Genomic DNA, 16075 nt, shown 5'->3' with positions numbered 1-16075 from the left:
CTGCTCTTCATCCAGTCGGCACGTTGTTCTGCTGCCAGGACCCTCTGGCTGGAACAGAGGCTGTCCCCAGTTCCCTCCGGTGTGGGCTCTGATAAAGGGAGCCTAAAGTCTCAAATTAATCCTCCATGCCTTCAACAAAAGGAAAACTGGATTTCGGTAGTGATTGTTTTACTGTCGTAACCCAAAATGCTTCATTCATTCGCTCAGAGGCCGGTTGGTGAGGTAGGGTGTTCCTCTTGGCTTCCTTGCCTTGGGAATGTGTGGTGCATTTGCTGATGGGATGTCTGTTTCCAGATGGGCATCTTTATTCCTGGCACCAGCCTTTGAGAATGTGACAGACCATTTTTAAGTATTTGCTTTGTACAAATTGTAGCCTATTGACGGGTCTTGCCGGCTTTTCTTGTTTTATACCATGATAGATTTTGTGCAGTGTGTTGTATAAGTAATAATGATAGGTCTGGCTTTGTAGTTGTGGCTGTTTGTTTTCTCTTCCTTTGTATCCAGTCTTAATGTGTTCCTCTAACACCACGTTGGCAAGCCAGCCAGGGTTGTTAATGACATGTTAAAGCCTATCTTCTGTCTAAATTGGTGGCGATTCTGTCTTGATTTTTTTAAAAAAAAATGCCTGTGTTTAGAATAATGCTGCTTCGAAAGTCATCTAGCCAGTAGCTTTTCCATTTCATTGGAGAAACATATTGGAAAAATAGTGATAGTTTGTCCACTACCTTCAATTCAGTTGTGTTCCCTGGAGGGGTAAGAAAATGAAGACTGAACGTCGCCAGGTTGCTCAGAATACATCTGCACTAGTCTGTGGCTTGGCAGATGGGAGATGACAATGGGCAAGGCCAGGGCATCTCCTCCCTAGATGAAACCTTCACCATGCAGTGGGCAAAGGGCCATCTGGGTCTTTCAGAAGGTTCTGCATAGGTCTGAAAATGTTACCCTCTTCCGCATCCTATGGGGAAAAAAAATCACAAAATTCACTTGTGATAGGTAAAGACGTAGATGTAAATATCTGTCAATACCTATCAGTATTATGTGTAGTTAAATAATTAGAAATTCACCAATAGCAACTAAGTTCACAATTTAGTTCAGTTAAAGGTTATTAATAGTAGGCTGGGCGCGGTGGCTCATGCTTGTAATCCTAGCACTTTGGGAGGCTGAGGCGAGTGGATCACCTGAGGTCAGGAGTTCGAGAACAGCCTGCCAATGAGGTGAAACCCTGTCTCTACTAAAAATACAAAAAATTAGCTAGGTGTTGTGGCGGGCACCTGTAATCCTAGCTGTTTGGGAGGCTGAGGTAGGAGAATTGCTTGAACCCGGGAAGCAGAGGTTGCAGTGAGCCAAGATCATGCCATTGCACTCCAGCCTCCAACCTGGGTGACAGAGTGAGATTCTGTCCCCAAAAAAAAAAAAAAAAAAAAAAAAAAAAAAAAAAACAAGGTATTAATAGTAATTATCTCAGTCTACCAGGATTTGTAAATACTAATGTCCCAAACTGAAGTTAGGGAGACCCATTTTTACCTTTTTTTTAACTTTTAGTTTTATCTCTGTGTAATTGTATTGGGGGCAAATTTGTCAGTGTCTTCTCTTTTTTAATTAACAATTGTTTTCCCAACTTCTTGGTAAATAATCCTTCATTCAATTTGCCAGTGTTAGTGTCTCTTCTAAATTCCAAGTTGGAATGTAAAATTCTTTTGTGTTGTAATTGTGGATCAGAATCTATTAATTAACTTGTTAATGCATTTAGGACCTGGTATTCCTAAAGGGCTCATTACTGAACCTCACACTAGTCTTTCTAATATCTTTACAAAAAGATAGCATCAATAATGACTGAATTGTCAGGTGGAAAAAACGGTTGGCTTAGCAGTGAACATGAAGTCTTTATTCAGATACATGCAAATGTATTACATTCATAAGAATGATAATTTTGAGAAACATTTGAACAGCATAATTACTTGCAGAAATGTTACTGTATTTTATATATTATGCTGTATAATGTCCTGAACATCTTTGGGAGTTGTGTGTTAAGGGGTAATGAGGAAACCTGAAACTATATTAGAAAGTGGTGTTATAGATACTAAGGAAAGAAATTATATAATCGTCTTTTTAGCCATTTAATCATAGTTAATAAGAAAACATATTGCGACTTTCTGAACTGAAATATAAACTCTCTTAGTGATAGACAGCTGTCTTTCAGGTGGTCCCTATAGTCAGACGTTACTCCGTAACCTATGCCAGGCAGTCGTCAGTTTGTTGGTTGATATTTTCTAATTTCACAATTTCTGTGATTTTTCCCACAAATTGGATTAAGAAGGATTCAGAGTCACACTTATTTTTGACTTTCATGTGTTCCAGTCATTTCCTGTTGACAGGAATCTGATGGAAATGTCATCATGGTGATCACTATTCTGAAGAACTTAAGCTGCAAGTTTTCCTGAGTTTGTTGTTTGATGTGTATTGATATCAGGATCTGTGTGAAATTGGGGCTGTTGAGGAGACTAGGGTCCATCCATGTCCCACTGTACGCCCCAGCCTTAAGTGCAGTATCTACCCATTTGATCTATGAGCTATAATAGCTCTTCATGCATTTGACTTTACAGAGAGATTGAATTAAAGTGTGTGTGTGTGTGTGGGTGTGTGTGTGTGTAAAATAAATATATAATGTATACTTAATGTGAAATAATTGCAGACTGCTAAAATTTAATATAGGGATCACTGAAAGAAAAAATCTTAATTCTTCACTTGTTTCTATTTATCAATATAACTCTTTAGTCTTACTCTGTTTTTTTCCAAAGAGAAATTAAAGAATGAATATATCAGTGAAAATTGCTGGCATTTTTGGACTAATATTCTCTTGGGGAAGAATAAAAATGTTCTCTTGAATCTTATCAGACAATTCTGTGATACATCCTAGTGTAACATACATTTCAAAAAGTCTTTAAAGATGGAGTATCCTGTTTCCTCTGCAATATTTGCTCTCTGCAGAAGGACCAGGCAGTAGTGACACTTTGATTAGCTGCATTCATGGTGCTGAGCTTTTTTCCAGCAGACAGAGAAGAGAGCCTCATAAAAAGATCCAAAGATACCTGGTTAAGCTTCTTCCAAATGAACCACATATGAAGGCCACAGGTTAAAGGGTCTAGCAAAGTATGCTGTTGGGATTTTCTGATTGACACTTTGCTACTATTGGGGAAAAATTTGTAAAATATGTTTTCTTTTTTTGGTACTCAGATGAGTATAGGATCAAACCAGTGGAAGAGGTCAAATACATGAAAAATGGGGCAGAAGAAGAGCAGAAAATAGCAGCCAGGAACCAAGAAAACTTGGTAAGAATTGAATTTCTCACTTAACAATGAATTTTGGTGACACCATTGTAATAAAATCTGCACTGCATGTTTTAACTGCAGCTTACACACTGGCACAAGATTTCTTGAAAATGCTGCAGCTATTTATAGCTTGCCTGGAAGCTGCACCATTACTCCTGTATCCTGTTTGTCTCCGAATAAGCCCTTTTTAATCTTGATAGAGAATGCTCCAGGGAAAATATAGCAAAACTATTAGTGTTTTAAAATAGCTAAATTTAAGGGAAAAATCATGAAGTAGGATTGAGGTTTGTGAGGGGAGGATTGTATGAGTTTTGTTTTTCTGTACCTCTTTTACTCCTATCCAAATCAGGATGAATGGTTTTTTCATTATTCTAGAGATGTAATGTGGACAAAGTTGCTTTTCAAAGGAATAAAAGGTCATTTTTAAAGGAAAAGCAACTCACTTCAAGGTAAGTCTTTCTCCAGAGAGTCAGTACTTCATATTCACAATATTAAAGGTCTTACGGGTTTTGAGTTTATGTGAGAATTGTGATGATCTGAAATAGGAAGTCAGGAACCTCTTTTTTTGAGTAGGAACCAGTATACACTTTCCATCTTAACATCCCATATTCATAAAAACATTAGCTAATTATAATATAGATGATTTCTTAAAAGCAGTTACAAATTGTTAAGAATATGTATTTACTCAGTTGTATCGGAGCAAAATTGTTTTTGTTGTTTATATTATATTTTGCATTACTTATATTTGGTTTTTTCATGATTGAGTTAAAATGTATTTTTTAAGAAGCTTGCAGTGTCATATAATACTTTCACTTGACTGAAACTCATTTTTTAATGATGTGCTTTGTTTTTCTTTTAATGACTTCTGCTGCAGGAGAGGAATTTGCCAGAACAATAAGCAGTGCACATGAGTATTTAGGGCTGTCATTTTCCATGACACATTTGTGAATATTGGAGGCTGATTCTTTTCCCTAATTCTTTTCTGAACATATGATCTATAAGTTTGAAATACTGAAGTATCAATAAGTCAATATTTTTAGATCATTTTAAAGGAATGAAAATTTAGGTAATGAAGTTTTGCTTCATAAATGGGATTTGGATTTTAAAGTATCACTTAAGACACAGAGATTCATTATGTCTACAGTGGGTAATGTATTTTATCATCAATACTTAAATCCAGGAAAGTAGCTATGACTAAATACTAAAAGTTAATATTACCAGACCGTCTACATGGTGTTTATTTTGCTTTGAATGGACAAATCGAAGACCTGAGCATTGAAATATTAGTAGTCATGTTTCTACTTTATTTTACTAAACAATGGAGTTTTTCCTTGCTTGATGGAGTTCTAGCTTGACTTATAAATCTCATTTTAGTAATAATATTTACTATAGAGGCTAGGGAACTACTTGTGAATAGTCTGGCAGTGGTTTCTCCTTGATTCTACCAACGTGTGTCTCTGCTTCACATGCTTGTGTCTCTGGAACCAAAGAAGCAACACCTTTTATAGTTTATGAGTTTTCTCAGCGTGCTTTCATCATATTTAGGACCAGTATAACCATTTTCCTTCTCTCTCAGTTTTGCAATCTGTCAACTACTTGGTGCTTGGTGTATTCTTTTTCAGCATTGTGGTCAGAATCAGACTGAATTGGGATTTGAAAAGAGAAAAATGTCTGGTCATTCTGCTTTATTTGTGGATTATCTGTGACAAGCCTCACCCCTTTGCTCTGCCAGCCAGCCAGGATCCAGGCTCCCAATAGAATTTTTCAAGTGTGTAAAGATTTGCATGGGGAATGGAAAGTAAATGGCTATCTTTAATCCTAAATTCCTAGACTGTTTTCCAAAATTAAGTGACTGTTCAGTTATCTGGTAGTTTTTTGTCTTTGTTACCTACTCCATCCTTAGGGGGACATAATCAAGTATTGACTATACACAATTTGAGAAAATATTAATAGCCTCCTAAACTTGAAGCTTAACATTGGAAAGTGGATGAAATAGATGTAACAATTATTATTATTATTATTTTAAATAAGAAACACTCTTTAAGTGTCAAGAAGTTCTTACATTTCAAAGAATGATATTAAGATGTAGGTCAAAGTGTTTTTTAAAAGTTTCTTTAAACTCATACTGTTGCTTGCTCAGCAAACACAACCAAGGCAGTATGGCAGGATGGTGAGGACAAGGGTTCCAGTCTCAGCTCTGCCACTTGCTTACTGTAGGATGAAGATTTTTATTTCTCTAAACCTCCCACACACCACATGAGAAAAACAACAATGCCTCATAGTCCTGTTGTGAGTATTGCATGAGATGACAGTCGTAAGACTTTGAGCTCAGTGCTTAGCACATGATAAGCATCTGTAAGAGTTAGACATCATCACGTAAAACAAAAGGAAAGAATCAAGAGTGTTAAAATCAGGTTTCTTTCTTTTTTCCTTTATGTTAATTGGTGGGAGCTTTCTAAACGAATACTTTAGGTTGATGCCAATGTTAGATGTATCTTTAAAAACTTTACCATGGAACCATGAAATTATGTACAAAGTATGTTTTGAGTACCTATTGTGTACAGAACACTAAGTTTTGAGAGACTCAGGGTACTTAAAGTCAGTCTTCAAGGAGCTTACAGTATAGTTTCGTTGAGTTCAACAAATATTTGATTGCCTCTTGCAAAGCACTTGCACTAGACTCTGCAGAGAAACAGATAAAGAAAGAAACCACTGATCCTCAGGGTGCTTATATTGCAGTGGACAAGATAAGTACCAAATGACTGTAAGTAAAACAAGGTGAGACTGAACTTTAAGAAGGAAATACAAAGAGCTGTAGATATTCAAAGGAGGTAGAGAACTCATCTATTGGGGTATCAGGATCTACTTCATGAAAAAGCTGACACTTAAGATGGGCCTCAAAGTATGGAATTGGGGACATGTGCCCAAGCAGAAGTAACAGGTGAAAAACATAAGATATATTTAGTAAAATGCACATAGTCATTTTGGTTGGGCAATGGCAGAGAATAGGAGTAGGTGTCAGTAGGGAAGCAATGGGAGATTAGAATCAAAATGTAGATGGGGTAATGTACAGAGCCTTGATATCCAGCTGAGTGCTCTAAAATTGATGCAGTGGATTGAAGGGAGGCTTTGAGTGTTCATAAACCAGGGATTGGCAGGATGGAATTACAGTGTGGGAAAGTTCATGTGGCAACAGCTGGTATAATATGGATTGGTTTGGGGAGCCAAAATGAGAGACCAGTCACAATAATTTTTTCAAGAGGCAGTAAATCTGAACCAAGGTGTTGACAGGGAGAATAGAAAAGATTTCGGTAAGGCTGCAGAAGTAGAAGCAACAAGATTTGACGGCTCATTAGGTATTAATTAAGACCAGTGAATTAGGAGATAATGGTAATGTCAAGATTTAGACGCCCTAGAAAGACGGTGGGTTGGTCATGATGAGAATAAGTGGTGACCACAATGATATGGTGAAATCAGTGGGAAGACTGTTTTTGAGGAAAATAGAAGGTACGCATCCATCCATCCATCCATCCATTCATTCATTCATTCATTATTTATTCTTGTTAATCCTTAAAAAGTTCAAAGTATAGTGCACAAAAGAAGTTAAGACATGGATCATACAACAATGTAGTAAGTGCAGTAATAGAACTTCACCTGTGTCTACTAGATTCTTAGGCAGTCAGATTATTTGGGAGACACAAAAAGCACATCAGAATAAATCCCCTTGGGAGCTTACTTTCTGAAAGCAGATAGAAGGCATGTGACCTAAATGAACACAATTCAAAGTATAATGTGAAAACAGAGATTGGTTTGAGCAAACAGAGCTTTAGGAATTTGTAGAACATTGATGTGGAGAACTCTAGCGAAGAGGTGGGAATGATGGTGTGCAGCTCAGCAGCATTGCTTTGGGACATGCCAGGTGTTCAGAATGTTTTTGTTGGCTTGAATGAACAGAAGAATGAATGAATAGGCATAGTTGGGCCTATAAATATACATTTGGGTCAAGTTGATGGCTGAATGCTTGATACATTAGTCCATTTTCATGCCGCTTTAAAGACATATCCAAGACTGGGTAATTTATAAAGAAAGAATTTAATTGAATCACAGTTCCGTATGGCCAGGGGGGCATCAGGAAACTTAGAATCATGGTAGAAGGGAAAACAAACACGTCTTTCTTCACATAGTGGCAGGGGAGAGAACTGTATAGCCAAGGGGAGAAAATTCCTTTATAAAACCATCAGATCTCATGAAAACTCACTCACTAGCATGAGAACAGCATGGAGGAACTGCCCTTGTGATTTAATCACCTCCTATGAGGTCCTTTCCCTGACATGTGGGGATTTCAATTCAAGATGAGATTTGGGTGGGGACACAGAGCCAGACCGCATCACTTGGGTATAAATGGGGCAGCCAAAAGGAAGAGAAGAGATGATGGTCAAAGAAAGCCCCTTGAGACTCCAAGGTCCACTTGAAGGCCCTCCTCTGTAGGTTGTCTGTGCCCACAGGAGGCTTTGGCTTCTGTCTTGCCACTGCCCTCCTTGCTCACAGCAGGCCTCATCATTGGTAGCTCTTCATTTTTTAAGATTCTCCTTTATTCATTCTGATTACATCTGAGTTCTTTATAGTACTCAACGCAACTGTTTAGGAATAACTGTGCATAATTTGCTTAGTATCTGTTCCTCTTTTGGACTTTAAGCTCATGAGGCTAAAAACTATCTTTTTGGTATCTAGCACCTAACAGTTCATAATACCTAGTAGTTGCTCAGTAATTGCTGCAGACCTCCAGTCTTTTGAGCCCCTTGACATCAGGGCTGCATGATGGAGAAGATCATGCTGGTTTTCTGAGGCTGTTGATGCATCATTTATATGTCAGTCATTTATGTACTCACAATATGAAGATGTTCATTATCCCAATTTTCATCATTGCTTAATGTCATATTTTCCACTTTGCTTCTCTCAGACTTTAATTCCATCTTAAGGATGGTGGTGTGAAGTAGTAGCATTTGCTTTAGAGTATACATAGGTAAATATCAATATGGGCCCTAGCTTTACCATGTCTAGCTTTATGCTTTTGGCCAAATATCAAAAATTTTCAGACTTCAAGTTACTCATCTGGAACCTGGGGAATCACAAACTTACTAATTATTGAAGCAGGGGTCCCCAACCCCCAGGCTCTGGACTGGTACTGGTCTGTGGCCTATTAGGAACCAGGCCACACAGCAGAAGGTGAGCAGCAGGCAGGTGAACGGGTGAACTTCATCTATATTTGCATCTGTTCCCCATCGCTCACATTATCACCTGAGCTCTGCCTCCTGTCAGATCAGCAGCCGCATTAGATTCTCATAGGAGAACAAACCCTATTGTGAACTGTGCATGTGAGAGATCTAGGTTGTGTGCTCCATATGAGAATCTAAACTAATGCCTGATGATCTGGGTGGAACAGTTTCATGCTGAAGCCCCGCCACCTCCTGCCTTGCCTCTTTACCCTGGTCCATAAAAAAATTATCTTCCATGAAACCGGTTCCTGGTGTCAAAACGATTAGGGATTGCTGTATCAAAGTTTTAGAGGAAAATATGTGAGAATATGTTTAGAACCTAAGCAAAGGGAGGGAAAGCAAAAGCTGTGAAGAAAAAGCTTTCTTTCATTACATTGAAATTATATACTTTTGTAAAGCAGAATAACTACAAAAAGTAGTTATTCTATAGATAGGCAAAATCCTGGGAGGAAATTTTTATGATAAATAAAAGGCAAAGGATTAATGTCTGGGATTTAGAAAGAACATGTAAATAATTGAGAAAAAGATAATCTGTTAGAAAAATAGATAAATGAACAGATGGTTTACAGTAGAGGATATTGGATGTTAAGCATATGAAAATATGTTCCATATCACTAGAACAGTGGATACTCTCTTAATCAAGTCTGCAAATCTCTCTCTCTGAAAGATACTGGCTGCAGCCAAAGCATGTTTGCCTGGATGGCTGGTGGGCTATTCACTAGAATACCTCTGTGCATTTACTCCCACAGTGAATTGTGTATTTTCCAAGAGCTGGTGTGCTGGTTCCCAAACTGGTTCATACTAGTTGAATGTCATTGTAATTATGTAATTTAGTTAAATAACATGTAAGCCAATGAAACACAAGTATGTAAAGAGCTGTTTCAGTGAAAATTAAATTGAATGCTTTGGAAAGTCCTGATGAAGGCGAATTACTAAAAGCTTGATGTTAAATTAAATTCATGCTCACATTATTTCACAAGGTCCTTACATTCCCACTTCACATAAGAAATCAAAACAGGGAATCCTAGATGAGCATTAAGGATATGGTTAATGCAGAAGGTGAATGTGTAGCCCTGGTCAGTGGTTCCTTACTTAAAGGAGAAGCCTTTATTCCTACACCAAAAAATGGGAGTGCGCTGGGTGCAGTGGCTCATGCCTATAATTCCAGCACTTTCCAAAGTGGGAGAATCACTTGAGGCAAGGACTTTGAGGCCAGCCTGGGCAACATAGAAAGACTCTATCTCTACAAAAATGAAAGTAAAAATAGAATTAGCTGTGCCTGGTGATGCATGCCAATAGTTGCAGCTACTCAGCAGACTGAGGCAGGAGGATTTGAGGCTGAGGCAGGAGGATCGCTTGAGCCCAGGAGTTCAAAGCTACACTGAGCTCTGATCGTGCCAGTGCTCCCCAGCCTGAGTGACAAAGCCAGACCCTGTCTCTAAAAAGAGGAAATACACATTCATTTAATTTAAAATAAAATCCTATGTTTAATATATATGTACATGTTTATGTCCCCTTGATTTAACTCACTGGATTGTTTAATTGCCAGTTTGGATTGTGTTGCCTAATAGCACTTTTAGTGTAATCAGGGAAATGCAGATGATAACATGATCTCATTTTCACCCAATGGATTGGCAAAATTTTGAAGTTTGATAATACCAGATTTTGGCATGATTATAGGAAAATAGGCATTTCAATACTAATGGTAACCATTTTGAACCCTAGTTTAGCAGCATCTGTTGAAGTTTAAATATGCATGCCCATAACCTAGCCCTTCCAGATCTTACTGTCCACCCAAGCAGCTACTCATCTGCATGAGGAAGCTTGCACAAGACTTGTTCACTGCAGCATTGTTTATATTAGTGAAAATCTGAAAATAACCTTCCTGCTTGTCAATATGAGAATGGTACAGCTATGCTATACAAGGCAGCAATTAAGAAGAATGAGTTAGAATTACATGAACTGTCGTGGAAAAATCATGAAAATTGTAGAATGGATGTATATAGCATGATGCCATTTAAGGTTTTATTAAAGTAAAACAGCAACACTGTATTTTCTGTGGGTACCCATATATGTTTAGGTATTCATAGATTAAAAACTGAGTGGATATACCCAAAATTACTAACAGTGGATACCTGAGTTAATGGGGAACCTAAGAATGTGAAGGCTCAGTTTCCTGCTCTGCAAAATGGGGAGAATAGTTGGAGCCACTTTATTGGGAAGTTATGAAAATTAAATAAGATATACCTATAACCTCCTTGAAGACTTTCTGGCATAGAAAATGCCATTGTTGGCTATCTTCATGTTACTTTTATTAGTGGAGTTGGGTCATGTGGGAACGGATTAGAAAAATTGCATGTGGTGGTTAAAGAGGATTTTTATCCTTTGTTTTTAATTTTTTCAAGAAAATATGAGTATAGTATCTGTGTGATTTAAAATTGATTTTTAAAAAAGGAGACAACAATAATAAAAGTCCAATATTGACTACTTGGGAATCCACAAGTAAAATTATGACATTTCTCCTTATCTTACATATCGTCAGTTTTTAGTCATTCTCTGAAGTCTAACAGATTAGGACTGTTAGAACACAGTTTGACTTGAGAATCACTGGGCTTTGCTTTACATAGATTACCAGTTTTGCATTTAAATGATTTAAAAGTACATTACCCTAGACTTGGCAGTATTCTGATTCCTTGGCCTCTCTAAAGTAAGCATTTTGACAGATAAAGGACATTCCCATTTTAATTTTTAAGTGTTCCTTTGTACTATACAATAAAACATCATTTAAGGAAAATATTAAGGACATTAATTAAGGAAAATTATTTCTTTAACATTTGTAATTCTCAAGCCATATTCCCTTACGAATATTAAGCCATTTGATGGTGGATTTTTTGTGTGTTTTTTCTTTGTTTGTATTTCCTAGCTTTACACGTATTGCAATAGTTTGGGGTTTTTGTTTGGTTTTGTTGTTGTTTTTAAGACTGAGTCTCACTTTGTTGCCTGAGGCTGGAGTGCAGTGCTGCAATCTTGGCTCACTGCAGTTTCTATCTCCTGGGTTCAACAATTCTCGTGCCTCAGCCCCCCAAGAAGCTGGGATTTCAGGCATGCACCACCACGCCTGGCTAATTTTTGCATTTTTAGTAGAGATGGGGGTTTCACTATGTTGGCCAGGCTGGTCTTGAACTCCTAGCCTCAAGTGATCCACCTGCCTTGGTTTCCCAAAGTACTGGGATTACAGGTGTGAGTCACCACACCCAGCCTACACTGGTTTTTGATTCACTGTTTTCAGGTCTCTTCGAATAAATGAAAAGATTCTTTTCTATTTGATGACATATAACATGGTTGAGCTTTTGATTTCAGTCTTATCTATAGAGTTGAGGACTAATTTGAAACACACTTCCACAGTCATCAATTTCTGAGAACAATTCTATGACAAAATTAAAACAAATGAACAGAATGTTTTAATGTGCTTTAGGAGAAAAGGAGAGTGGAATCAAGTTTCAGGCATGACTACATCCCCCTCCTGCCTATGGAGTTTATGAGAGCTTCCTTACTTATCTCCAGTCCATTAAATGTCCAATAAACATCCAGGACGTCTTTACTGGATTAGTCCGTTTTCATGCTGCTGACAAAGACATACCTAAGACTGGACAATTTACATAAGACAGAGGTTTTATTGGACTTACAGCTCCACATGGCTGGGGAAGCCTCACAATCACAGCAGAAGGCAGGGAGGAGCAAGCCCCATCTTACATGGATGGCAGCAGGCAAAGACAGAATGAGGAAGATGCGAAAGCAGAAACCCCTGATAAAACCATTAGATCTCGTGAGGCTTATTCACTACCATGAGAACAGTATGGAGGAAACTGCCCCCACAATTCAGTTATCTCCCACCAGGTCCCTCCCACAACACATGGGAGCTATGGGAGTACAATTCAAAGCGAGATTTGGGTGGGGACACAGAGACAAACATCCAGTTGCAGAAATGAAGACTTGGAAATTAGGGGGCATCCCTGATCAGATTAACTGCTTCAGAAGCTCATGTGAGCTCTCTTTGGAGCAGTGGCATCCAGTTGGTGAAAACTGGGAAGTGGCCCTGATCCACAGAATAAGCTGTGTTGAAGCAGTCCCCTGTAAGGGAGCTTGTGTTCTCCAAAGCATTTGATTGATTGACCGCCTGAAACATAAACCAGAGGATATTCTGCAATTCCGTTCAATAACATTAGGTCAGTAGGAAACCCAAGAGCTCAAGATCACAGTCATCATATTACTCTATTAGATGATCACTTGTGAGGAATAAAAGTCTTGTGAATGAATGTTATAAACTTAAAATCACTAACAAAATGTTTGTTATAGTAATATACGTTCTTGTATAGATGTTCTCATATTTAGGAACCCTCTACAAGTCCATTTGAACTCTTTAATAAGCACTATGTTTACTTTTCCTATGACTCTGTAGAGCAGCTAATAAAATAGCAAACTGACTTTTCTGTTTAAAGGTTGTTCTTGATGATCTTAGAAATGACTATTTACCTTTGCGTTCTCACTCTTAAATGCAAGGTCAAGTAATTATTTTTAGAGACCAAATAATACAAAAGACCACGACTTTGAATAGCCCCAGTTTCCCAAGCCACTTGTACATTCCTATCACTTGAGAATAAAGTAAAAGAAACCAACAAGAGTGAAACTGGTATTAATAGAAAAAGTGTCAAGCTGTATAAAGTACTACTACCCTTCTCACCGCTCTCCTTCTAGGGACAGATGAGATTTGAGCACAGGGTGGGGCTAGGTTGGATTACAAGAGAGAGTTCTGGACTTGAGGGAGGTACTTCATCGTTTTGGGGGACCTCTAGAGGACTGAGGTGTTCCCCACACTAAAGTGAAGATAGTGATTCTAGGTATCTGATTTAGATAAAATATACCCTTTCCGAGACAGCTTAATAAATAGCATTTTAAAGCATCAGATTCACCCCAAAGATCTCATGGTTCTAACTCAGTAGTCTCTTTACTTATTCTCTCATGCCTGATGTGATGGTGACATCAGCCTGAACTTCTGACAGATAGTTAGAGGAATAGTGTCAGGGTCCCAGACATCATCTACCTGAACATTTTGGCTTCCTAAGGGAATAACTTTACTCACAGGAGCGAGGAAAGGGTTTTGACAGCATCATTCTCTTCTGTTCGTTGTGGGGTAGAAGGTATAAGAGAGAAGAATGCTACCACTTCATCGATCTTGGAAGACTTCCTATATCCAACTAGCATTTTTGTGTTACTTGAGCCAAACACATTCAAGGTCTTAGAGATTATTCTGGCACTGTGGTAATTTGATTTAGAGTAGAGCTGGAGTAGAGTTTAATTCTCTAAGGATGAGAGATTTGTTAAATCAGTCTTCCAAGTTTTAAGTATTGAGCAGAAGCAAAGTTTCCGATTCAGGAACAGAATACTGGGAGAATAAAATATTGCACATAAAACTGCTTTGTAAACATAAAGCCCAACAAATTATAATGATTATTGTTATTGCTGCTTAAAAGGACACCTGGCTTCATTTCCGTTCATTGCTGTTTTATAGTGGAAACAAAGTTAAGGCACAACATGCTTGTGGGTGTAGGTAAGAGTTAATGCCTACTTCCTTCGAAGAAAGAGTTATATCTTCATATCACACTTCAGTCTCCTATGAAGAAAGGATGATACTAAAGTGTATCTCAACATACACAGAAATCAATGACTCAGGTGGTTTTTGAAGCAACTACATGACTGCAATCCTGTTTTAAATGTTTTTTTCTCTTTTACATGCTCAACGCTGAGCTGACCATATTCAGGTGAACACAGTGTTAGTGTTCCAGTACAACATATCTCTTGAATCAATTTCTATTTCGGTGTACTCTGTTCTCACCCTAATTTAGGCATAGTACAGGCACTGAAGGTGTGTAAGGATTGACAACACACAGTTGCAACTCTTAGGAAACTCAAGAGGAGACAGATGCACACACTGAGTCTCTGATGGAGGCCCTCGAATGAAACCAGAGCCTCGAATAAGACCGGGTTTTCATTGGCAAATGAAATTGGGAAAGGGATTTCAAGCAGGAGGAATAGTGTTGAGCCTGGAAGAAAGACGTGACATGAATAATGAAGCAGTTTGGGAGGCTGATGGAATGCTTTAGGAAGTGTTTATTTGGCTAGTTGGATTTTTTTTTTGGTCAGCACATTAATTTCTGGTTTACCAATAGTCACATTGTTTAGCCAGTTTGCAGTATTTGTAATTATAGAATAAATGGAACAGACCTCTGCTGGTCTAATTTAAAGATTGGGTTGTTGATAATGACTTCCCTTTTCCCAGCATTGTTGTAAAATGTGATTGCTTTTAAACATGCTTTCCTTAGATACAGGGTGCTTTCTAAAAGTGGTTGAACATAATTACTCTTGACCTCCTCCTGCCCAGTAAAGGATAGCATCTAGTTTATCCCCTGAAACTTTCCTGTTTAACTTTTGGAAATACAGCAAACATAAACAATACTTTAGATTTCTGACCTCTTCTCCAAGAGCAGGACCCTGATATTTAAGTAGAAAGTGCAAAAAAGCTCTCTTCAAAGCTTGATCCTGTATGATCTCCCTGGTCATTTTAGATACTAGATTTGTTTTTCTCACTAAAACATGAGCATTTTTTATATTCAAGTGGCCCCATTGGGACACTGAGTGACAGCTGAGTCCAGGGAAATGAGTGACAATTGAGAGGGCCACCTAAGGCTGGGCCAGTGCTACTACAGTGCCCAGAACAATAACACAGTAGTGTGACTTTCTGTAGGTTGTTCAGATTTCTCTCTTATCCCTTACGTGATACTAAAAATAAAACCAAAGCATATAAGTTTCACTCATCTGTTGGCAAACTCAGTAAGGTAGCTTCACCCAAAATTAATAATTTATGCTCCGGAAGTGAGAGTATCAATAGCAACCATCATGTTTCCAAGAGTCTGGGCTCTAGTAAGTGTCTCTTCCTGTCAACTTCATTTGTGAGCAAGTAATACCCAGTATTAACAGGGATACAGGACTCACCAGCCTTATGATTTTTATTTTTAAAAGGTTTTTGGTAATTCTGAAAGTGGAGTTTGTTCCTGTCATCCACAAGAGATAGAAATAAATAATGAGGCATAAAAATTTCATACACCTTCCTTGGAGGGAGGAGGAATATTGTTTAGCTTGTCAACATTATAATAGGTGTATGAAGGTGCCATTCTAAGTGCCTGCTTCATGTTCATAACAGGATTAATTTATTTATTCAGTGTTCTGTATGATAACAGTTGCCAAATTTCTTCCTTCTTTGAAAAGTAACAATTGATAATGACAACAATATTTCCCAAAATGTAATGAGATGACTCAGTTTTTTGGTTCCTGTCCGAGTGTAATCGTATACTACAGAGACTCATTTACTGGCAAACTTCTGCTTATAACTGGACAACTTGAGAGCTTAGTTAA

The 16075-nt window shown here is 38.0% G+C and overlaps 1 protein-coding gene across 3 annotated transcripts in view; it reads left to right on the top strand.

The window, feature by feature from the left end:
• The window catches only part of CUNH1orf21 (chromosome unknown C1orf21 homolog), a 234487-nt gene that overhangs the window by 115434 nt on the left and 102978 nt on the right, over window positions 1-16075 (top strand). For all 3 annotated transcript variants that reach the window (XR_004272736.1, XM_032291177.1, XM_032291178.1), the window contains exon 3: window positions 3235-3329. Coding sequence is in view for 2 of the 3 variants with exons in the window: in XM_032291177.1 (XP_032147068.1) it covers window positions 3235-3329 (95 nt within the window). In the remaining variant the exon portion in view is untranslated. The remainder of the gene's footprint in view (window positions 1-3234; window positions 3330-16075) is intronic.

The sequence above is a fragment of the Sapajus apella genome, unplaced genomic scaffold (genome assembly GCF_009761245.1).
Source record: "Sapajus apella isolate SASKATOON/1434 unplaced genomic scaffold, GSC_monkey_1.0 scaffold25, whole genome shotgun sequence".
In the NCBI taxonomy this organism is placed as follows: domain Eukaryota; kingdom Metazoa; phylum Chordata; class Mammalia; order Primates; family Cebidae; genus Sapajus; species Sapajus apella.
The sequence above is the reverse complement of the archived record's forward strand: the minus strand, read 5'-3'. Positions and strand labels throughout refer to the sequence as shown.